The 25,292-nt window shown below is 46.6% G+C and overlaps 1 protein-coding gene across 1 annotated transcript; it reads left to right on the top strand.

The window, feature by feature from the left end:
* Window positions 1-1,036: 1,036 nt before the first annotated feature.
* Window positions 1,037-23,338, top strand: PCK2 (phosphoenolpyruvate carboxykinase 2, mitochondrial). Its single transcript, XM_061588584.1, has 10 exons — window positions 1,037-1,144; window positions 5,570-5,815; window positions 6,050-6,234; window positions 7,253-7,456; window positions 8,189-8,376; window positions 11,939-12,101; window positions 12,760-12,978; window positions 18,324-18,461; window positions 18,569-18,664; window positions 19,625-23,338. The coding sequence occupies exons 1-10, from the start codon at window positions 1,116-1,118 to the stop codon at window positions 20,077-20,079; spliced, it is 1,923 nt and encodes a 640-aa protein (XP_061444568.1). The 5' UTR covers window positions 1,037-1,115; the 3' UTR covers window positions 20,080-23,338.
* Window positions 23,339-25,292: the final 1,954 nt, after the last annotated feature.

Below are 25,292 nucleotides of genomic sequence, written 5' to 3'. Positions count from 1 at the left end.
TTGATTAGCATTCCCTGCACCTCTTCATCCAAGTTATTAATGGATTTTGTTTGTTAAATCAAATTGCAATATTAGTAAGGCGTAATATGTATGATGATGATTAGTTAATAAATTATAGTTAATACAAAATAAATAAATGTTGTGCCAGTGTGTGACAACTGTGAAAAAAATGACTTCCACATTATGGCTCATTAAGAAAGGGACTGAAAACAAAGCTGGCAATAGCAAACGATAATGATGATAATGATATTCTGGGCCTCAGGCCTGTGTAGAGGTCATGTCCTCTATCCCAGAAAGAAACCTTGCTTCTTAACATTTAGTCTGTGGAGACAGGCTTCAGTTGCTGCATGAGTGAATAGGAAATCACTCTGTGCGTGCTCAGAGGTGTCTAACATGACTCGAACCCTGCCTCCATAAAAAGGGGCGGGGCCAGGGGTGGAAGAGGGTGTTTCCGGGTGGGCGTGGTTCAAGGAGAAGGGGCGGGGCTACGAGACCTGAGGGATTCCGCCCCACCCCTTAAACGTACTGTGAAGAAATCGCTTTGCAATCTCCTCCGACCTGCGAGCCCTCCTTCCCCTTAATCCCTGCTCCGTGTGTGTGTGGTTCTTTGTAGTTACACGGCGGCGACGGGCACGAGATATGTACTCTGCACATGGGCAGGGGCGCTCTCTTCCCTTCTCGTTTCCTATGTTCAAGGCCAACGTGGCCTTGGAAAAAGATGCTGCCGCCCTAAAGCCCTGCCTGCCCCCAACGCTGGCTTGGGTTGGGATCGCGCGCGTCCTTCGACCCTGGCAAGACCGGGCGGCTCTTACATCATGCCCGCTGCCAGGAGGCGGCAACGTCGTGCCGGGGGAGGAGGAGGAGACGCGGGGCGGTCGTGGGGCCTGTCCCCCAGCAGCCTATGAGCGGGGCGAGGCTGCCGGAGGGAGGGGCGAGGCTGCCGGAGGGAGGGGCGGGACCCGGGTCCCCTCCCGCCCCGGAGCCCGGGAAGCGCTTTGCGCCTCCCCCCGCGCGCCCTCGCCTCGGTCTCCTCCCCCTTCCTCCTTAAATCCGGCGCCCGGACGCTTGGGTCCATCATCCGGAGCCGTGAGGGGGTTGCCTGAGCGGGGGACGCGATGCCGGCGCCTTACACCCGGATCCTGGGGTGAGCTGAGCGGACGCCCCCGCCGCCGCGTCCCCCTTTTGCCTCAGCTCCGATCCTGCATCCCTCTCCGCCCCCCGCTCCGCGCTGCAACCACGCAGTCCGCCTCCTTCTCCTTTTCACCCAACCGCCTCCATCCCCCAGTCTGCAGCCCTTCGGGGCGCACCTCTCCATCCTGCCCCACGCCTCCCCCCCCCCGAGCGCGAGCCTTGAGGCAGAAGTGGGTCCCCGGGAGTGCAAGAGAAGGTCCTTCCCAGGAAACGGTGTTCGGGGCGGCGGGCTTCCTCGGTCTGCCAGCCCTCCCCAAGCCGAGGCGTCCTCCCGCGGTGGTCCGGCAGTCGCTGGGGAAAATGGGAGGAGCGGGGAGAATGGGAGACAGAGACCCCAAGGGGAAGAAACCCCTCCCGGCTGTATTTCTCTTTCATGGCACATGAAAATACGATAAATTAAAAAAAATACAATGTGATGCTTTTTAAAAAAAATGCCGTTTGAAGCCCTTCATTATGCTGTCTGCCTGGAGAGAGATGGGGCTGCCTCCCCTGGTGAATATCAGTCCGGCCTCAGTGGCCTGTTCTGTAAAATGGGGATACGATGTAGCGGGCAATCTGATTTCCACCCAGCAGGCTTGCCTGCCCTTTCCTAACTGTTTGCCCCCAAGCTCGGGTATCTCTGCCTGGTGCACATTTGAACATCTTGCCTACACCTCCTGGGATGTTTGTTCCGTTCAGTCTCTTGCAGCAACTATGCCTTCCGCCTTTAAATGCCTGTTAGTCTATCTGTTTTCCCCCATTATTCTATCTAGCTGGCTGGCTGTTCCTTCCTTGCCAATGCCCCTGTCTGTGCTTGCACCTCTCCCAATTCAGCAGGACCCATTTCTGAAGTTTGCTGGGAAAAACTGTAGAGGGGGGGATTTCTGGGGAGGGCCCCCTCAAGTGTAGCGGTCCTGCTTGAGTCGCAGGGAGGGCGTTTGGGGGGTGGGACAGGCAGATGGGGCCTTGTGGCTTGGGAATGCCACCCTTGTTTGTCAGAGTCGCCTCTCCTACTCCCTTCTGCTTTGCACTCTCCACGTCACCCACCCCCTCCCCCAGGGACTCGTGCTCCTCCCCCCCCCCCCACTCTGCAACAACAACCTTTCACCCATAAGAGGAAATGGCTCTCCTGTGCTGCTTCACCTCTGGTTTGTTTTCCCTACTCTTTTATTTCCTTTGCAATTGCCCTTCTCCAGATAAGCAAGGTTGAGGCTAATCTAGGGATTTAAGAGGTAGCAGGATCTCCACACACCCACACCACACACACTGCCCCCCCACTGCATTCTCAAGTTGCATCCAGCCCTCCTCTCCTGCCTAAACTCATCACAATTATGACTTTTTAAACCTGACCTCTGCTGTGGACTCCCCTTTAGCCTTTGGCCACACCTGTGGATCACTGTAAAATGGGAGTGACACCGGCAGTAATGTGGACCGCAAAGCAAACATGCACCTTTTACAATGCAGGTATGTTGTATTAACTAGGAAGGGCCCCTTGCCGCAAGGTGTTTTTAGCTGAAGTGAAAGCTGACAGGATCCAAGGGGCAAAGAGACCTGGAGTCCAGCCCCATCTCCACCACCGAGTCATTATGCGGCCTTAGGCGAGTGACATTCTCACCCAGCCTCAGTTTTGTTACCTGTAAAATGGGAGCAATAGGAAACAGCATCACAGGGTTCTTATGGGGTGGACGCATTTGTTTTGCAAACAAACAAAAGGAAACAATGACGTGTTGGCAAATAGAGTGTTCTGCAGAAACGATCTATTTGTACATCCCTGCAGTCCATCTGCAAGGCAGCCCCCCCTTCTCTGGCATCCCCATTTTACAGATGAGAAACTGAGGCCGGTATAAAAAGTGTCTTGTCAGAGTCCGCACATTTAGGTGGAAAAAGGTGGGAAAGTTGAACACTATGTCAATAAGAATTACTGTGTTGGCTCCTGCAGCATCTAAGTCAGTGGGATGAGCAAAACAGGCCTAGAGAATGGAGCCACTCTCCTCTTTTAAGATAGGAGCCTTGCAACTCTGCTGAGCAAAGCGGTGAGCTCTTGATCTGTTCAAGTCTTGCCTTCCACCCTTTTTTTTAATTAAGAAAACTCCCTGGAGCAATGGGGAAATGCTGAATGGAAGCTGTCAGGGAGGATGGGAACATCATGTTTCTCTTATGCCGCAGACCAACAGGTGCCTCTAGAGCACAGCTGGGATCTCTCCCTGCTCCGAAGGAAGCCTTGGCTTGGGTGAAAGTCCACGCTGAGTGGTCTGACCCTTGCCCTTAATGCTGCTTAGCCAAGGTTTCTCCACTCCCTCCTAGGCCATCAGCCAATCCCAGGGGAGGGGGGAGAGGACAGGTGAACCCTTGCCCACCCCAAATCTCTGTGCAAGGGTCAGGGAGCTGTGTGCGTAATCGGCCACAAACAGCCAAGTCTAGGGTTCACCGATTCACAACTGTCAATATTAAGAGGTCAGGGAATCAGAGTCGGAGACCAGCGTACATCCAAGTGCTGGGGCTTTGTCATCACACACTCGGTTTCACGAGTATGCACAGGGATGTGTGCAGGAAAACTGTGGCTCAATGATAAGTCCAGTGCCAACGTATGGCAGGCATGGAGCTGGCCTTGGCAAGTGGTGTTTGTATCCTTGCTTGACTACGAAGGCACTTGTCTGAGGGTGCAGACACCTATGTTCACCTGCTGGCACAAGCAGGTGTCCTAGAGTGTGCTATTTTGCGCATGCAATTTTCTAAATAAATGAACTCCAAGGGGTAACTTCTTGGCAAGAGTGTTAATGTGTTGACTTGACACCTCCCCGCCACACACGTATCAGCCACCTGTTGCTTCGCACATCCACCTAATGTTTAGATATAAAAAGGCGCATCACATGTCTTCATCTCAGCGCTTTATTCTGTGTGTGGGTGCTGTGCATGGTGGGAAAAATTGCCAAGGCTGATGGGAGAACTTCTCTACATCCTCAGACAGCAACTTATGTTAGACCACATGCAGATTCCTTATGTGGGATGTACGTCACCAATTCCGAAGACGGAGCCCTTTCATCCCACACTGCCATTTCTCTCAGAAGTTTCCTACCTCTCTGCAAACCCTTAGTTTTAACCTTGATCTGGAGGTAACCTGGACAGGACACTGTCTTTGCTGGCACTGTTGCATATAAACGGGGCCCACATAAAGATAAGTATATACAGAAACTGGTGCCAAGCATAGGAAGCATCATCACATGTATAGGATGTGAGTGCAGGCTTCCAAAATGCTGTTCATGCTCTCCTGCTTATGAAAAGTCGGCATGCTGTCAGAAGGGCGTGTGAATTTACAGTCCTTTGTACAGATATGGGCCGTTAATGTGTGCTCATAGAGGCATTTGACACTTTGTACACTTCTGCATATCCTGGTTGAGCCTCCTGCCTTCTTATGCATAGGAAGTTTTCAAAGTTCATTGCATACTTGGAAATGCATGCATTTCACACATATTTATGTAAATGTATTATGCACTGGCAGCCTCGTACCCAGCGTTGCTTGAGAATTCTAAGAAACCACAAAACTAGTGCAGTTTTGAAAGGTTCAGTCTGTCATTTTGATTTCAAATGGTGTCCATATGTATAGTTACCATTGCCTCCCTCTGAGGCTAGTCCTCCCCAGCTGGCTAGGGCCTGCTCAGCTTGCCACAGCTGCACAAGCCAGCCCCTTCCTTGTCCGTAACTGCCAGCTGGGGGACAACTGGGCTCCTTGGGACTATGCAGCTTGCCCACGGCTGCACAGGTGGCAGGGCACGTAACCCCTGAGCCACTCACTCCCTGTGCGGGTGATCTTTAACTGGCCCTTGACACCCAGGAGACACGAGCGGGGATTTGAACTCACAGACTCTGGACTCCCAGCCAGGCTGTCCTCCCCACTGTGCTATACCAGCTGTCTTCCAAAATATATAGCAGATACTTAAAATTATGAGGAAGGTGCATACATCTCTCTTATGCTGAAATGTGTTCAGACCCGTGTGGAGCAGCATCTAAAATTCCTTGTGCAGATGAACACCTGGCTTTGCACATTTGCTTCTGCACATCCTCCTGGGTCGCTCACCACAGATCTTTCTGCAAGCCTGCCTGCTCATGCTTGCATAAAATTCACACACTTTGGAAAGCTGTGGGCAGCTCATGTGCCTCTGGGCATGCCTCTATGTATTTGTACATGATTTAAACGCTCTGATAAAGATTCAGAGAGGCGCAGGCAAGCAGCAGTCCTGGGAAAGTGCTGTGCTGTGGCTCTTATGCGTGGCATCTGAGATGCCCATCTGCATTTTTGTCTGCTCTGCTACCTCCTTTCCATCCTCTCTTGCCCACATGGCTCCACTCTGCGTCTCATTCACACACCCAAGACCTTCTCTCTCTCTCTCTTCTGTTGCAGCCTAGGAGTTTCCTCTCTCAGATGCTGGTCTGCAGCCCCGGTGCGCTGGGCCCATGCACCACGGGTCATCCATGGAGACCTGGGTAAACTTTCAGGGGGGGTGAAGGAGTTTGTGGACCATGGGGTGCGACTCTGCCAGCCAGCCAGCATCCACATCTGTGATGGGACTGAGAAGGAGAATGTCAAAATCTTGAACTTTCTAGAGTCAGAAGGAATCATCAAGTCACTGGGCAAATATGAGAACTGGTAAGTGTACGTTCAAGGGCAGGATGTGGGTGTAGCCTCAAGGGATAGCACAGTTACTAGCACATACCCTGCACAGCATCCTAGGATAACTCTATGGAGCCACCTATTGGAAAATATTGGCACCACAGTTCTACAATGGCACCTTGATTTGGTGGTTCTCTGCAGAATGCTACACCGTGCATGTCAGGGGACAAGAATCCTCTGAATCCACTTTCTCTTTGTCTTCTCATATAGCTGGCTAGCCAAGACTGACCCCAAGGATGTGGCCCGGGTAGAGAGCCGAACAGTCATTGTGACGGAGAACCAGAGGGACACGGTGCCTATCCCCACCCCGGGGGTCAAAGGCCAACTGGGCAACTGGATGAACCCCAAAACATTCCAGGAAGCGGTGGATGACCGGTTTCCTGGTTGTATGAAAGGTGAAGAGGAGGCAGCTGTTGGAGATAATGGGGGCCGTTTCTATCTAGCACAGATGTGGGGAACTTGTGGCATTCCAGGAGGTGCTGGGCGCCAGCTCTCATCAGCATGGCCAATGACCAGGAACAAGGGGAACTGCAGTCCAGCAACATCTGGAGGGCCACAGGTTCCCCACGCTTGATCTAGGGAGTACAAGAGTGAAACCCCAGCCTGGGAGGGTTGGACAAGATTAGCAGGGTAAGATCCTGATACTAGTTAAAATGTTCCCTACCTATCCACATTCTCCTTGACAGTCTTCCTATTTATTTATATTTCATTAGCTTATTCCTTCAAATACTTACCCATCCACCTCTCCTCAGTCAAGAAATCAGAAGGCGGCTAGGACTGGGGAGGGCAGCTATGAGAGAACTAGAAAAGGTCCCCAAATGCAAAGATGTATCACTGAACACTAAAGTCAGGATCATTCAGACCATGGTATTCCCGATCTGTATGTATGGATGTGGAAGTTGGACAGTGAAAAAAGCTGATAAGAGAAAAATCAACTCATTTGAAATGTGGTGTTGGAGGAGAGCTTTGTGCATACCATGGACTGTGAAAAGGACAAATAATTGGGTGTTAGAACAAATTAAACCAGAACTGTCACTAGAAGCTAAAATGATGAAACTGAGGTTATCATACTTTGGACACACAATGAGAAGACATGATTCACTAGAAAAGACAATAATGCTGAGAAAAACAAGGGAGTGGAAAAAGAGGAAGGCCAAACGAGATGGATTGATTCCATAAAGGAAGCCTCAGTCCTGAACTTACAAGATCTGAGCAGGGTGGTTCATGACAGATGCTATTGGAGGTTGCTGATTCATAGGGTCACCATAAGTCATAATCGACTTGAAGGTCACATAACAACAACAATCCATCCATCCATCCAGCCTGCCAACCCTCCCCTTCTTTACCCCAGCCTCCACTTGTGCTTCTGCCCGCATCTTCCCCTCCTGTGACTTGTTCCATCTTCTTCTGCAGGCCGCACCATGTACGTCATCCCCTACAGCATGGGGCCCATTGGTTCGCCCCTCTCCAAGATCGGGATCCAACTCACGGACTCCGCCTACGTGGTTGCCAGCATGCGCATCATGACCCGAATGGGTGCTGCTGTCCTCAGGACTCTGGGCGACGGGGAGTTTGTCAAGTGCCTGCATTCTGTGGGGCGGCCCCTGCCCCTGACTGGTAAGCATCTCCTCTTTGGGGTTTCGGAGGTTAAGGTTGTGCTCTTCACGTCTTCCTGATTGCTGAGGATGAGTGTTTACCACTTCATATAATGGCTGGTAGTGGCAGGGTCCGGATTAACTGTTTTGTCGAGTACTCTTCAGAGTAGTAGGCCTTGCTATTCCGTGATTTTCTGGAATTTCATAATGCACAACGGTGTGCTGCTTCTACCAAAGACTTCCATGGGCATAAATCAGTAGTAGCAGAGGGATTGCGTGGGGGGAAAAAGCCCTGCCAATTTGGGTACACGTTTAGTTCTAAATAAAGATCACAAAATAAAATTATTTGAGGAGAGTTGGAGTCCTTTATCATGTACTGGTGTAATAAAATATAGCATGTTGAACTACAAATATTGTTGGGAACACTGTAACAGTGTTATCTCATTTTCTTACCTCTTTTTTAAATCTCTCCTTTTATTTGTATTTCACGCAAGTGGACTGAGCCATATTTATATTCTTATTTCTCTCCCTCCCTCTTAGTATTTCTATTTACACTTTCTTTTTTGAAAAATAAAACATTTGGGGGGGCGGAATTAAGACCACTAAAGATTCAAAGCATTGGCTGGTTTCCTAAAACAGAGCTGTTGGGACACTCTTCAGCTTAAAGTCCCGTTCTTCCTCTGAGATATTTGTGGAATTCCCCAGAAGATCATTGACTTAAGTTTTTTTCTCCTCCTCTTCTCTAAAAACGCAGAGGAGTTGGTGAACAACTGGCCTTGTAACCCTGAGAAAACCCTCATAGCACATGTCCCAGAACGCCGTGAGATTGTCTCCTTCGGCAGTGGCTACGGCGGAAACTCCCTCCTGGGCAAAAAATGCTTCGCCCTGCGCATCGCTTCTTGCATTGCCAAAGACGAAGGCTGGCTGGCAGAACATATGCTGGTGAGAGGAATGGAGTGTGAAGATACTCATGTCCTGTCTCTGCAGTGGGAGAAGAGTAAGGCCTAGTGGGGCAGGATGGAGCGGGGGGGACGGGACATCTGGAGTCAGGGACTCTGTCAATGGCTAACTTTTATCCATAGCCTCAGATGCAGAAGTTCTTCTGTCCCTCGCTCTAGGTGTGGAGGGAGCTGGCCGCCGTTAACATAGTCTGTACATGCTCAGAGGCACTCTTTGCTACTCTTTACTGAGCCCAGGAGTTGAACATAGCTCCTGGGGCTGATCATTAGCTCAGACTAAGCCCTGCCTGTGAGTTCTGTCTTTTGCTCTGAGGGGTGGGGCACGGGGATGGAGTCTAATAGCTCGACGCAAGGGATTCTGGGAGCTGGAAATCTTTGGTTTGGGGTAGAGATGGTGGCGAGAGGTTGATAGTCAGGACTGGAAAGGGGGTGGGTGGGAGTGCCAAACACAAGGCCAAAGGACAGTGGGTGTTTACATTGTCTCAGAGGGATATTTAACGAGCAAATATTAATTGGTTAATGAGTGACAGAGGGCTGCTGAAATTCTAAATGTGTGAGGATGAGTCTGACGCACAAATAAGGGGAGGGGTGAACAGGCAAGACCCTCTATCAGGACCCAGAGGGCATTGGCCCATGCGGAAGGGCAATCAAGGGGGCCTGGGGGAGGACTATAGGTAAGTCCCCAAGCCTCCACTAGAGTCTAGTGCAAAGCCTCGTGGGATAGTTTTGAGTGAAGCAGTGGGGATTTTCATGCAAAGGAAGTATCAATAGCTTGAGGGGAAACAGGCTGCAAAGCACTGTGGGTAATTTGGGACGGTAGCCACCTCTTCAGAAGGGCAGTTTACATTTGCCTATCAAGTGAGAATGTCATCATTTAAAAACAGCCCCACACACCATTGCTTTGGGTTCAGCCATTTTAAGAGTTGCTTAAGATAACCTCTCATCCAAGCATTGGCAAGTGATTGTTTAAAACAGCGTTCCCCAACCTAGTGCCCTCCAGATATTTTGGATTACAACTCACATCAGCCCCACTCAGCACAGCATCAGGATGGGTAAAGTTGGTCTAAATAACGATGGTGGCTAAGTGATGTGGGTGGCATATATTGCAATACATTCTGGTTCTTTTACATTTCATTGCAAAGCCAAAGTTGCTATCTTTTTTTAAAAAAAGGCAGCACTTCTGTGTGACAGGCCAAAATTCAGCAGGTAATGAGATACCATTGCTGTATCTCAATGCTATGAAAGCATCACCTGTTGAATTTCTCCCTGACATGTCACTGCTAAAGGCTTTTTTTGCGGTGGGGTGGGGACCACACAGAAACACCTTATAAAAATTTAAACTAAACTAGGCTTTATGACCCAAATAGTTTTAACTACAAATATCCCATCACACATTTTCTAAAGTAAACTTCCATTTTGTAAAACAAGAAACTAATCTAAAATTGGGGAATACCCCTATTTATTTTCCCACAATTTTTGCTTTCAATGTTTCTCCTTTATTTTCATATTAATTTGTAAAAAAATACAAATTCCCGAGCAAAATACGATCTTAAAACATTTGCTTACCATTCATCTTTTTAATGTGTAAATAGAGAATCAAATTAATGTAATTTCCAGGACTGTTGTCTGCTAAAGAAATCTTGGTGATTCCCCATATATGTTTTAACATCAATTTGAATTAAATCTTCATAAATAGTTCTGGAGAAAAAGCATTATTTCTTTGCTTTTAGAAGATGTAGATATGTGCGCTATCTTAAAATAAAAATAAGGCATTCCTTCCTATGTGGCATCAAAGGGGGAAAACCCTCTTTTAAGATGGTCCCTGCAGTCAGTGGATTTTTGTCAGTGCTCGTATTGACATCCCTTTTAAAATCTGCTGATCAATTAATCTGAGGTGTTCTCTTAATCAAAAGATTTCTAATGGCAAGTGGGCATGTCTGGTAACATGTCTGGTAGGATTACTGTAATGCGCTGTCTGTGGGGCTGCCCTTGAGGTTGGTCCGGAAGCTGCAGCTGGTGCAAAATGCAGTGGTAAGACTGCTCACTGGGGCAGGGTATTGCCAACATATTACCCCGCTGCTGAAAGAATTGCACAGGCTGCCCATTTGCTATCGGGCCAAGTTTAAGGTTCTAGTCTTGGTGTACAAAGTCCTATACAGCTTGGGACCAGGATACTTGAAAGACCATCTTATCCCTTATATACCCAGTTGTTCACTGCGCTGTGCAGGTGAGGGCCTCCTGCAGATACCATCTTAACAGGAGGTTCGTTTCGCACAAGATAGGAAACGGACCTTTAGTGTGGTGGCACTGACCCTGTGGAATTCCCTCCCCTTAAATATTAGACAGGCACCATCTCTGTTATCTTTTTGGCACCTATTGTAGACCTTTCTCTTTCAACAAGTCTTTTAAGTTAAGACCTTATCCCTGTTTGCATCTGTGCTGGAATTGCTTTTTAGAATCAAATAATAGAATAGTAGAGTTGGAAGGGGCCTATAAGTCCATCAAGTCCAACCCCCTGCTCAATGCAGGAATCCAAATCAAAGCATTCCCGACAGATGGCTGTTTAATACGTTTTTTAACCTTTTTAAAAAAACATTCTTAACCTTTTTTTTGGAAAAAAGATCTTTTGAAAACTTTTAAAAAATGTTTTTAAAAATGTTTTAATGTATTTTAAAGTCTGTTTTTATGATGTTTTAAAGTGTTTTGAGTGCTTTTGTTTGCCGCCCTGGGCTCCTGCTGGGAGGAAGGGCAGGATATAAATAAATAAGTAATAAACATCATACTTTGGACACATAATGAGAAGACATGATCCACTAGAAAAGACAATAATGCTGGGAAAAACAGCAGGGAGTAGAAAAAGAGGAAGGCCAAACAAGAGATGGATTGATTCCGTAAGGGAAGCCACAGACCTGAACTTACAAGATCTGAACAGGGTGGTTCATGACAGATGCTGTTGGAGCTCACTGCTTCATAGGGTCGCCATAAGTCGTAGACAACTTGAAGGCACATAACAACAACAAGAACAACATCGATTAAACATTGCAACTGTAATAATTTCTTCTTTAAGAAAGGCAAATGGATATGGTTTGTAACACTGACAATCTCTGCACATGTCTAGGAAGAATTTGGGCTACCTTTTACATGCAAATGATTAGGCGTAGTGACAGGCCAGGATTCTCCTGCCAAGCATTGTGGGATGTTTCTTGGCACGAGTCTGTTGTTGTTGTAGGGAATCTGGAGCAAACATCTGTTGCAAAGCACTATGGGTACTTTGCGGAAGCAAAGCACCACTGTTAACAGTGGGCATGTCTGCCTGTTGGGAATCGATACATGGCCTTCCTCCAAGGCAGCCTTTCCCAACCTTTGGGTCCCCAGATGTTGCTGTATTTCAGTTCTCATAATTCCTGACCATTGGCCATGCTGGCTGGGGCTGATGGGAGCTGTAGTCCAGCAACATCTGGGGACCTAAAGGTTGGGAAAGGCTGCTCTAATGTGTGCCTGTGGCTCTCCTGTACCGTTCACTTGCTGCTCGTTGTCCTTTCCAGATTCTGGGACTCACAAATCCAGAGGGGAAAAAGAAGTACGTGGCTGCAGCGTTCCCCAGTGCTTGTGGAAAGACAAATTTGGCAATGATGAACCCCACGCTGCCCGGCTGGAGGGTAGAGTGTGTAGGGGATGATATTGCATGGATGAAGTTTGACAGCGACGGTGAGTTTGGAATCTAGGCACAAGACAGCCTGGAGAGAATGAGAGCAGCAGGGCATAGCATGCTTTTTTTTTGCAGCGAGAGGCAGTATGGTGCAGTGGTTTGCATGCTGGACTTAGGTCAGGAAACCTAAATTCACATTTGTGCTCAGCTATGTAGCTCAGACATAGTGACTTAGATCCACACCATACATTTAAAGCAAATCCAATGCACCTTTAAAGTACATGACTTCCCCCAAAGAATCCTGGGAACTGTAGTTTGTTAAGGGAGCTAGGAGGTTGTGGCTTTGTGAGGGGAAAAGCACAGTTCCCAGAATTCTTTGGAGAAAGTCACGTGCTTTAAATGTGCGCTGGATGTGCTTTAAATGTATGGTGTGGATCTGCAAAAGTTACGGACATTTACAAAAATGGAGGATCTTACAAGATATCCAAGAAAGGCTGGCCAGATTAGGCTTAGACACTAGGGATGGGAAACCTTTGGCCCTCCAGATGTTGCTGGATTACAACTCCTGTCAGCCTTGGCTATGGGCCATGCTGCCTGAGACTGATGGGAGTTGGAGTCCAGCAACATCTGAGAAGCCCCCGCACTAGATAAAAAGGCCCTGGAATCCAGAACAGGAATGATGCAACTCACCACCTTCTCCTCCTCTGTCATGCACAGGCTGCTTGCGGGCCATCAACCCCGAGAATGGTTTCTTTGGGGTGGCGCCGGGCACTTCCACCAGAACCAACCCCAACGCCATGCACACCATCCAGCGGAACACCATGTTCACCAACGTCGCCGAGACCAGCGAAGGGGGAGTCTACTGGGAGGGCATCGACCAGATGATCCCTACAGGGGTGACCATCAGCACCTGGCAGGGCAAGCCTTGGAAACCAGGCAAGGATGGGTAACCTGTTGCAAAGGACTCTGGGTAGTCACAGAGAACACAACGATTGTGCAGCAGCCTCCAGTGGCTTGTAGCATGGGGCATGGGGTTGGGAAGCCGGAGACAGGAGTGTGAGCCCCACTAGGGCGAAGGGGTGAATATGGCCCCGCTTCCCTTTTAGGGGAAGGGCTATAGCTCAGTGGCAGAGCACATGTTCTGTGTGCAAAAGGCCTCAGGTTCAATCCCTGGCCTTTCCAGGTAGATTGGGAAAGACTCCCTGTCTGAAACCATGGAGAACTGCTGGTAGTTGATATGTTAGTAAAATCCCTGCAAAACTCGTCAGCTGAGTCAGACCAGGCGTGCCGGATCTGAGTTAGTCATGTCCATTCATTTCAGTGGGTCTACTCAGAGTATGACTAACATTGGATATAACCCACTGACAGTCATTTGGAGAGATGAACCTAATGGGGGGAGACGGGCGTTGGGAAGGGGAAGAAAGTTTGTCTTACAGTGACATATATATCAAAACCTCCATTTATGGGTGCTGTTTGGTTTCGGAGGAAAAGGATGTAAAGTACTTAATAAGGCAGGATAAAATTTAAGAGGTTAAGAATTAAGAACATAAGAACATAAGAAGAGCCTGCTGGATCAGGCCAGTGGCCCATCTAGTCCAGCATCCTGTTCTCACAGTGGCCAACCAGGTGCCTGGGGGAAGCCCGCAAGCAGGACCGAGTGCAAGAACACTCTCCCCTCCTGAGGCTTCCGGCAAGTGGTTTTCAGAAGCATGCTGCCTCTGACTAGGGTGGCAGAGCACAGCCATCATGGCTAGTAGCCATTGATAGCCCTGTCCTCCATGAATTTGTCTAATCTTCTTTTAAAGCCATCCAAGCTGGTGGCCATTACTGCATCTTGTGGGAGCAAATTCCATAGTTTAACTATGCGCTGAGTAAAGAAGTACTTCCTTTTGTCTGTCCTGAATCTTCCAACATTCAGCTTCTTTGAATGTCCACGAGTTCTAGTATTATGAGAGAGGGAGAAGAACTTTTCTCTATCCACTTTCTCAATGCCATGCATAATTTTATACACTTCTATCATGTCTCCTCTGACCCGCCTTTTCTCTAAACTAAAAAGCCCCAAATGCTGCAACCTTTCCTCGTAAGGGAGTCGCTCCATCCCCTTGATCATTCTGGTTGCCCTCTTCTGAACCTTTTCCAACTCTATAATATCCTTTTTGAGATGAGGCGACCAGAACTGTACACAGTATTCCAAATGCGCCTGCACCATAGATTTATACAACGGCATTATGATATCGGCTGTTTTATTTTCAATACCTTTCCTAATTATTGCTAGCATGGAATTTGCCTTTTTCACAGCTGCCGCACACTGGGTCGACATTTTCATCGTGCTGTCCACTACAACCCCGAGGTCTCTCTCCTGGTCGGTCACCGCCAGTTCAGACCCCATGAGCGTATATGTGAAATTCAGATTTTTTGCTCCAATATGCATAATTTTACACTTGTTTATATTGAATTGCATTTGCCATTTTTCCGCCCATTCACTCAGTTTGGAGAGGTCTTTTTGGAGCTCTTCGCAATCCCTTTTTGTTTTAACAACCCTGAACAATGTAGTGTCGTCAGCAAACTTGGCCACTTCACTGCTCAGTCCTAATTCTAGGTTATTAATGAACAAGTTGAAAAGTACAGGTCCCAATACCGATCCTTGAGGGACTCCACTTTCTACAGCCCTCCATTGGGAGAACTGTCCGTTGATTCCTACTCTCTGCTTTCTGCTTCTTAACCAATTCCTTATCCACAAGAGGACCTCTCCTCTTATTCCATGACTGCTAAGCTTCCTCAGAAGCCTTTGGTGAGGTACCTTGTCAAACGCTTTTTGAAAGTCTAAGTACACTATGTCCACTGGATCACCTCTATCTATATGCTTGTTGATACTCTCAAAGAATTCTAATAGGTTACTGAGACAGGACTTTCCCTTGCAGAAGCCATGCTGGCTCTGCTTCAGCAAGGCTTGTTCTTCTATGTGCTTAGTTAATCTAGCTTTAATAATACTTTCTACCAGTTTTCCAGGGACAGAAGTTAAGCTAACTGGCCTGTAATTTCCGGGATCCCCTCTGGATCCCTTTTTGAAGATTGGTGTTACATTTGCCACTTTCCAGTCCTCAGGCACGGAGGAGGACTCAAGGGACAAGTTACATATTTTAGTTAGCAGATCAGCAATTTCACATTTGAGTTCTTTGAGAACTCTCGGGTGGATGCCATCCGGGCCCGGTGATTTGTCAGTTTTTATATTGTCCATTAAGCTTAGAACTTCCTCTCTCGTTACCACTATTTGTCTCAGTTCCTCAGAATCCTTTCCTGCAAATGTTAGTTCAGGTTCATGGATCTGCCCTATATCTTCCACTGTGAAGACAGATGCAAAGAATTCATTTAGCTTCTCTGCAATCTCCTTATCGTTCTTTAGTACACCTTTGACTCCCTTATCATCCAAGGGTCCAATTGTCTCCCTAGATGGTCTCCTGCTTTGAATGTATTTATAGAATTTTTTGTTGTTGGTTTTTATGTTCTTAGCAATGTGCTCCTCAAATTCTTTTTTAGCATCCCTTATTGTCTTCTTGCATTTCTTTTGCCAGAGTTTGTGTTCTTTTTTATTTTCTTCATTCGGACAAGACTTCCATTTTCTGAAGGAAGACTTTTTGCCTCTAAGAGCTTCCTTGACTTTGCTCGTTAATCATGCTGGCATCTTCTTGGCCCTGGCGGTACCTTTTCTGATCTGCAGTATGCACTCCAGTTGAGCTTCTAATATAGTGTTTTTAAACAACTTCCAAGCATTTTCGAGTGATGTGACCCTCTGGACTTTGTTTTTCAGCTTTCTTTTTACCAATCCCCTCATTTTTGTGAAGTTTCCTCTTTTGAAGTCAAATGTGACCGTGTTGGATTTTCTTGGCAATTGGCCATTTACATGTATGTTTAATTTAATAGCACTGTGGTCACTGCTCCCAATCGGTTCAACAACACTTACATCTCGCACCAGGTCCCGGTCCCCACTGAGGATTAAGTCCAGGGTTGCCGTCCCTCTGGTCGGTTCCATGACCAACTGGTCTAGGGAATAGTCATTTAGAATATCTAGCAACTTTGCTTCTTTGTCATGACTGGAACACATATGCAGCCAGTCTATGTCCGGGTAGTTGAAGTCACTCATTACTACCACATTTCCTAGTTTGGATGCTTCCTCAATTTCATATCTCATCTCAAGGTCTCCCTGAGCATTTTGATCAGGGGGACGATAGATTGTTCCCAGTATTAAGTCCCTCCTGGGGCATGGTATCACCACCCACAACGATTCTGTGGAGGAGTCTGCCTCTTTTGGGGTTTCGAGCTTGCTGGATTCAATGCCTTCTTTCACGTATAGAGCGACTCCGCCACCAATACGTCCTTCCCCGTCCTTCCGATATAGTTTATATCCAGGGATAACTGTATCCCACTGGTTTTCTCCATTCCATCAGGTCTCCGTTATGCTCACTATATCAATGCTCTCCTCTAAGACCAAGCACTCCAGTTCTCCCATCTTGGTTCGGAGGCTCCTAGCATTAGCGTACAGGCACTTGTAAGCAGTGTCTCTCTTCAAGTGTCTTTGGCACTTGTGGTTAGGCCTGTGGTAATTTTGCTCTTCTGAATTTATATCCTGTGCCCCTGCTCTCACAATGCCTACTTCTAGGCCTACCCCTTTTAACATTTCATCATTTCTTTGGTTTTTATCCCGGGGGGAGGTTTATTCCGAACCGGACCTTTCTCAGCTCCTGTCGGGTTTCCCCCCTCAGTCAGTTTAAAAGCTAAATTATGAACAAGAGGCTAAAAACTCAGGTTTTGGATATCAGCTAGTGGGAACGGATACTATGGGCAGCCTGCAAATGTTCTGGGGTGGGCATATACTGCTTTGTTTCCAGTTGGTGCATGCCCTGTAGGTTTCTTCTGAAATCCTGTAACTTTTCATACCACAACATGCTCCAGAGGTGGGGGTGGGGTTATCCTGCTTTTGTTGCGCTATAGCTCTGAGAGTGCCCCTCCAGAGAGGAATAATGCAGAAGGAGCATTGCAGAGCAACCAATGAAACAGAATGATGTGTGGATGGTCCAGTATAAATCCACCACTAATGCACTGTTATGGAGTCAATGACCTGTTGCAGAATGCACCTGCAAAAAAACCCTGACCAATTTGGAGAGGCCCCGTAATTTTACTCTTCTATTTCTGAGGCTTAGCAATGCTTTGGATCGCTTTCTATCCTCCCCCAACCTGTCCTCCTGGCAATCAAATGCCATCTATATCATCCATCTATATTTCAAATTTTTATTTACAAACATAGTAAAAAAGGAATTTAGAAGAGTGAATAAGTAAACTTGCTAACATATATAAAGGTGTGAAAATCTAAGGAAACAAACAAAATGAATGAAATCATCAGGGGTACATAACTATAAAGAAATAATAACCTCATATCGAGAAAGCAAAACCAAGGGAGTAATAATGAATGCTGTCGTTGGGAAGAATATTCTCCATTCTAAAATTCTGATTTACGTGGCTCTTACAATACTGGAAAAAATTAACATTAGCAATTATCTCTCCTTGTTTCATATTCCAGGATATTTTGAAAGGCAGGCCATTCTTGTTCAGAGTTACTATATTTCTCACCTTAGAAATCCAGGATCAAAAATGCAACATCTAGATAATTTTAAGAAATGCAACACAGAATTAAAACAATCTCTTTTTATAGAAAACAGCCTTCAAACAAGAAGAGTATCCATTAAAACAGTAAAAGCGACAACGCAGACCCATAGATGAAACCCAAGCTCAACAACAGCAGGTCTGGGAGAATGTAAAAGTCTTTCTTGGAGGCCTAAAGCTCATGGGGTTAGGCACCAAGCCTGTTTGCGGGCTTCCCATGGGCAACTGGTCAGCCACTGTGAGAACAGGATGCTGGACTAGATGGGCCATCGGCCTGATCCAGCAGGCTCTTTTTATGTTCTTAAACATCTCCAGGGAGAACGTTACAAAGTTGTGGCATCATCACAGAGCAGGAGGGCATTAACTGGGCTTGTTGCACTTTTGTCCCAGAGGCTGAGAAGTTGTAAGGGAAAAAAATGGTGTCTCTGGTCACGCACAAGAGTGCTTTCTCTCCTTACTATTGCTGTGAGCTCCCACACCTGGGCAACTTGGGCAAAGGACTTCTGTGGCAGAGGCTGTACCTTCCAGACAGGGAGCGCGCGAGTCCTCGTGTTTCTGAGTCCCCGTGTAGCATTTCCCCCCAGAGCACGGTAACCTCAACTCTTCCATCTCTTCCTTCCAAGGTGACCCAGAGTTGGCTGCCCACCCCAACTCCCGCTTTTGTGCCCCAGCCCGCCAGTGCCCAATCATGGACCCGGATTGGGAATCCCCCAAGGGGGTCCCTATTGATGCCCTCATCTTTGGAGGCAGGAGACCCGTAGGTAAGCCTCTTATCTCTTCCTCCTCTTCCCAAATTCCATGGGCCTAACCGCGTTCATCCACAGAGTGATCCTCTTGTGTTCCCGTCCCCCAATTACTTCTCCTCCAGGCGTACCCCTGGTGTACGAAGCCTTCAACTGGCGCCACGGAGTCTTCGTGGGCAGTGCCATGAGATCAGAGTCTACTGCAGCAGCTGAACACAAAGGTGAGGGCTCTTTGGGCTTGGCTGGATTTGCCTCATAGATCTGGTTCTCTCTGGAGGCTAAGAGCCCAAGGAAGACCATGGAAAGGCCATGGAGAGCATCTTTAAATCAGGGGTGGGGAACCTTTTTCAGACAAGTGGCCACATTCCCATTTGGGCAACCTTTCGGGGGGGGAGGGGTATGCCACTGGTGGGCAGGGCCAGAGGCAAAAGTGCATAGGACAACTAATGTAAATTTTATCTGAGGTTCCCTGCCTCGGTTTAAACTAGTGGCTCCAATGCCAGTGAATCCGCCCTGGGTTTTAGTATGAGCTTTCAAGGAGCTTGGAGAGCTCCTTGAAAGTTCAGACTAAAACCTGGAGCAGATTCACTGCCCCACTGACATTGGAGCCACCAGTCCCCACTGGCTTAAACCTTAGCAATTGGTGGAGCCAGCTATTGGTAGACAGGCAGCAGAGGAGTGATACACAAGAAAGGCTCGGTGTCATAGCACAGAGACTGCTCTGGATAAAAGGCGAAGCCAGTGAGCAGGTAGCCTTGCAGCAGGTGCAGCCAGTGTGTCCTCAAGATATTTTGGACTACAACTCCCATCATCCCTGACCATTGGCCATGATGCTCGGGGCTGATGAGGGTTGTAGTTCACAGCATGTGGAGGGCACCATATTGGCTACCTCTGCCCTGGAGTGTTGCTTCAGTACTAAAAGATACTTATGCAACCTGAGGCTCATGCACACATATTTACAGCTCTTTTTAAAATACATCTTTTTTTTTTAGTGATTAAACTTAAAACAAAACCCCCACACGGTTCAAGGAACCACACCAAACAGCTTAATATTCACATATTACAAATAGCTCTAATATATATATATTCATATCTTACTACACAAAAAAGCTATTATATTCATCAACATTTATATTATAATATATACCTCTTTTTTATCTCCTCCCCCCCAATCATTACAGGTAAGGTCATCATGCATGACCCCTTTGCCATGCGCCCCTTCTTTGGTTACAACTTTGGCCGCTATCTGGAGCATTGGTTGAGCATGGAAGAGCGCAAGGGCGTCCGCCTTCCCAAGATCTTCCATGTCAACTGGTTCCGGAAGGATGCTGCTGGGAACTTCTTGTGGCCAGGCTTTGGGGAAAACTCTCGGGTCCTTGACTGGATCTTCCGCCGCGTCGATGGAGAGGAGAGTGCCAAGGAGACGCCCATTGGGTACATCCCCAAAGATGGCGCCTTAGACCTGACAGGCCTCAGCAAGGTGAACTATCAGGAGCTTTTCTCACTGCCCAAGGAATTCTGGGAACAAGAAGTGCGGGACGTGAGGCAGTACCTGACAGAACAAGTGGCCGAGGACCTGCCCAAGGAAGTGATGAAGGAACTGGAAGCCTTGGAGGGCCGAGTGAAGAAGATGTGAGGGACCTGAAAAGGAATGAAACCAAAAGACCAAAGATACATCTCCTATGGGAGAGGGAGGAGATGACGGAGAGCTTGTTTACAAAAAAATTCTGCCCCATTTCTTACCAGCTATGCCTCTCTGGCCACCAGGAGTCAGCCATCTTCCTTCCTTGGTCTTGAGGCGGCCATCTTGCTTCCTAGGCAACATGAGTGGTACATAATGCTTTCTTTATGTGAGTCACTTTTCTTGATACATCCACTTTATTTCCTCTTTTTCCTGTGCCATTGTCATTCTCTGGTTGTAGGGTGGAAGTGACCTATCGTTCCATTGACTTTGTGTTGGTACTCTGTTGAGTCTACTTTTCTCATCTATGTGCCATCCTTGGTACTGAGTGGTTTTTGACCTTTCACAGACAGCCTTTTCCTTCTTTGAGAGAAAGACTTCTAGTTTGCAAAAAATCGCTTGTGGGCAGGAGATGATGGGAAAGCCTTTGAGGAAAGGGATGCCTCAGGCTAGCTTGGGACACGTCCTCAAATCCTAACTTGCTCTCCCTAATGCAAAGTTGGAGTGCAAATGCAGAACTACCGGTAGTCAACTGTGATGCTATGGAAGCTCTACCACCATCAGTAGGTCTTCAAAGCACAAGGATGGGAAACTTGTGGCCCTCCAGATGCTGCTAGTTTATAACTCCCATCATCCCTGGCCATGCTGCCTGAAACAGATGGGAGCTGGAGTCCTACAGCATCTGGAAGGCCCCAAGTTCCTCACCCCTAGCCGAACTTCACCACCAGCCTTCGTATTGGGTAGCTCTAATTGACCTGAACAGTAGGTGCTAACCCTTAACTTCTAGGTCAATTGCTAACCCTGACACTAAATGGAATGTGACAGAGGCCATGCCTCTCCATTATAGCTGTGTAGCCTATCTCCCTATTTCTGTTGAATCCTTCGAACTTGTGATGCTGCCTTATACCAAGTCAGACCGTTAGTCTTATCTTAGCCATGGCCACCTAGTGTCTCTTCAGGGAGGAAGTTCTTTCCTAGCATTTGTTTCCTAATGGTTTAACTAGGGACATCAGGAATTGGACCTGCAAACCTCTTACATGCCTTGTATGAGCTCTGCCGCTGAGCGATGGCCCCCTATGAATGTACCACGCTGCCTTCAGGATCCATTCTGGAATTTTTCTCAAGCTAAAATGGCAACTCATTTAATGCCAGGGCCAATCCCAAATTTGAACAATACTTCTGCTGTTTAAACCCATATTTTCCTCTCTCTTTTGTACCTCTTTACGCTTACTTATCTGAGCACCACACCCAAGGAGCCATCATGTGAGGCCCACGAGAGATTGTACTTTGCAATGCCATACATTCTTTGTCATACCCATGCAACATGTGGTGGGTGCCCCAGTAACCTGACTGGTTTTGTGATTTGCAAATTTTGCAAACGTGGGAAACAGTTGGTGACTGTTCTGTGTTGGAAAGGAACATTCTGCTCTTCAAAAGTCCACAAGAAATGTACAAAACAGCATTATGCTAACTCAGACCATTGTTTTCTTTATTACCGTTGGCTCTGGCTGGCAGCAGCTGTCCACAGACTCAAGTAGAGTGAGGCCTTTCCAGTCATCTGCTACCTGATCTGTTTTTTTTAAAAAAAACTAGAAGTGCCAGGGATTGAACACCGGACCTTCTGCATGCAAAGCTGTGACCCAAAACATCACAAGCCAACTGCTTTTTTTTTTATTCTACCTTTACTAAATTTGTACTTCATAAAATCAGCCTCAGCTCCCCCACACTTACCTAGGTCCAAACCTGTGATGAGAAAAAAACCCCAACAAATTTGCAGCCAAACCATCAAGTTCTTCACCAAAACTGTCATTTTGTTGCTTGCCTTTGAAGTCTCTTAACTTAGATGAGCAATGGCCATCGGTAACTTGAATCCTCTCTCTGTGTTCTGGGATTGGCAGTTTTCTTTCCGAAGTTAGAATGTTTGTGAACATTTCAGGGCATCATGACAACTCAGCCCAATTCTGATTATTTAAAGCCCAATAAATCCTATTACTAATTGTCAGCATCATCTCCAGAACAGCCATCCCACAGACAAAATGGATCGACCCAGCTTCACATTTTTCTATTTCAGAGAAGCCAATTGTCAACCCTGCCAGTCAGATGTGGAGTAATTAAATTCCCTAACAAACAAGGCAGCCTTCTCTAGGAGAGGTAAATGCCCAAGTTGGTTTTGAGGAAAATCAACAACTCTGTCAAACTTTAGATAACCAACCTATCAGACTCTAGTGAGAGAGCAGGAGGGTTGTAGAGTGCTGGGCCTGGATTGGGGAGGCCTTTAATCAGATTATGTTGTTCATGGCAAGGCCTTGGACAAAACAGCCTCACCTACCTCACAGGATTGTTGTGAGAACAAACGAGATAAGAAAAGCAATCCCCTTTGTATAGCAAAATATGCTATTCGAATGAAACTTGTTGCCTGCAGTTTAGATTTATATTTGGGTCATAATTTGGGTTCACCATCACCCTAAATTCACCATCAATCTTTGCTGGAATTCAGCTACGGCACAGTTTACCTAAAGCTCTAACCTGCTCTGTCTCGTCTCAGCATTCCATGCTAATGTCCCCCATCTCACCAAGCACTTAGAATGTCCATGAACATTTAATGACATCACAGCAGTACAGCCAATAGCTAGAGGTGGTTTGCACAGCAGAGGCAGCTTTTAGCCCATTACTCATTTTAGGATGTCTGATGTACCTACTTCCCACTCGCCAAAGCAGCCAGGCAAGTCTGTTACAATTTGCCAGCAAAGGATTCGACCCATTGGTGATCAGATATGATGGCTTCTTTGCTGGTGCTCTACAATATATTCTAATTCCCCCCACCCCATCTATATTTCCATATGTGTGTCACAGTTGGTGGGATTGCTCTTGCCTGCTGTTTTGAATGCAGTTCACCTACATTTCAATGAATTAACATATGCAAATAATTAATGGACTTTTATTTTCCCCTCCATGCCTGGAAAAAGTGACAATATTTCCAGCAGGGGGCAGGAGATGAGTGAGAGGGGAAAGTAGACAAGGGGAATGACAGCAGCAGGTAAATTAGGTATGGCTGCACTTTTAGTAATGGAATTCCAACCAGAAGTGAGGCAGCAACTGGGAACAAACCCAGAGTATGAGCTCGATGTTTGACTGCAATTTAATTCTTTTTTAAAAAAATGCATATTTTATTAATAGCAAACATGTATGAGAATAAAACTGTCAAGAAACAAAAGGAAGTGAATGTTTTAAATTGATGGCTTGTACAGGTTGCTGACCCCATGTTAATGGGAGAATATTCAGTAGATGGGTGGTATTTATGTATAATGAATTTTTGAAGGTATATCCACAATACCAACATTAAACCAATTTGGAAAAAGGGTTAAAACAACATTCAGACTTCTCCAAGGAATCTCTAGGAACTGAAGTTTTGTGAAGATGCTTCAGAGCAGTGGGCACATTTGCACCTGAGGAAGATATTGTGGGCTGTGCACATACCACAGCCTCTTTACTGGCTAAAACAGAACACTTCTTTCAAGCCTAATTTTTTTTTGGGGGGGGGAGACCTGTAGACACCAGCAAGGGCCTCTGCAGGCACATCTAAGCCTGTGGGCACCAGATTGGTAACCCCCACACCTTAGAGAACACAAGTGGGCAGGTCCCTGCCCCAAAGATCTAGCAATCAATTCAACCTAGAGAGCCAGAGGAAGAAAAAATGTAAGACACACATTTAATTTTATTGATGGGAGGCCATAGAATTATTATTATTATTAAAAAGAGACAATGGAGAAGAATAATCTTTTCACTCAACCTCAAATGGAAGCAATATCCCATGTGATGTTCACATGAACATGCAAAAGAAAAGAAAAAAGGAAATGCAAATCTCAGTTTATCTGGTGGATTAGGGAAGGAGAAAGCAAACTGTATTCAGTGGCACAGACTGCAAATACTTCCAAATCCTAAACTTGGATCTAACAGAAGTTTTAAAAAAATTATTGTCTGTCCTTCCAGACATCCTTTTCATTGTGCTTTCATGATGATTTGTGCTCATGTTGGTATCAGGGAGGTTATATGCAATCCTGGTTTTAATACATCCTGTGCCTGCAAAAGTTTTGGGGTGGACATACAGCTTTGTTTCCAGTTGGTGCATGTCCTGTAACATCCTGCTGAAATCCTGTAACGTTCTCCCCTTCAGATGTTCTAGGATTGGGTTTTTTTACCCCCTTTCTGTTCTGCTATAGTGCAAGAGTTCCTCTCCAGACCAGAATAATGCGGTAACATTTTGGAAGCATCACAAAACAACTAATAAAGTGGAATGATGTGTGGATGGTCCAGTATGAATCTACCACTAATGCACTATGATTGCATCAATTATATGTTGCAGAATCTCACCCCAAAACCCCCCACTAACCTGGAGAGGCTGCATAAATTCTGAGATGGACATATTGTTTCATTTCAAGTCAATGCATGTCCCCTACCTTCTTGTTGGAATTCTGCAACTTTTTATACCACAAATGTTACGGATTAATTTTGTTGCACTGGAGTGCAAGAGTGTCCCTCCAGACAGGAATAATGTGGTAACACTGGGAAAGCATTGCAGAACAACAAATAAAGCAGAATGATGTGTGGACAAATACATGGAAGATACAGCTATCAGTGGCTACTAGCTCAAGTCGTGCTTGCAGGCTTCCAAGAAGCATCTGATTGGCCACCGTAAAAACAAGATGCTGGAGTAGATGGACTCCTGGCCTGATCCAGCAGGGTTCTTATGTTCTTATAACGGTCCAGTATAAATCCACCGCCACTAATGCACTACTATTGATGGATACAACCGTAGGTCTGGAGAGGCCCTATGTTTATAGCACCATCAGTACGCATAGCACATTACAGTATAAGAGGGCAGATCCTTGCCCGAGGCACTTACAATTTAAAATTCAACATAGGGGAAGCAACCTATGAAGGGGAGGGAAGTGAAGGCAGGGGTGAACAGGGGAGCAAGCTGCCAGTGGCTGTGAGGGTTAAAGTTTTTAGCTGAAAGTGTCCAGGTTAGCTTACTCCTCACAGCTATAATTCCCAGCACCTTTAGATTACAGTTCCCAGCATTCTTTGAGGGGGTAAAATGTGCTTTGAATGCCCTTTCAAGGTATAGTGTGCACACAGCTTGGGTCTGTGCACACACAGTGACACAT

This window comes from Rhineura floridana, chromosome 11 (assembly GCF_030035675.1).
Source record: "Rhineura floridana isolate rRhiFlo1 chromosome 11, rRhiFlo1.hap2, whole genome shotgun sequence".
NCBI classification, from domain to species: Eukaryota; Metazoa; Chordata; class Lepidosauria; order Squamata; family Rhineuridae; genus Rhineura; species Rhineura floridana.
This window is presented reverse-complemented; position numbering and strand designations above follow the sequence as displayed.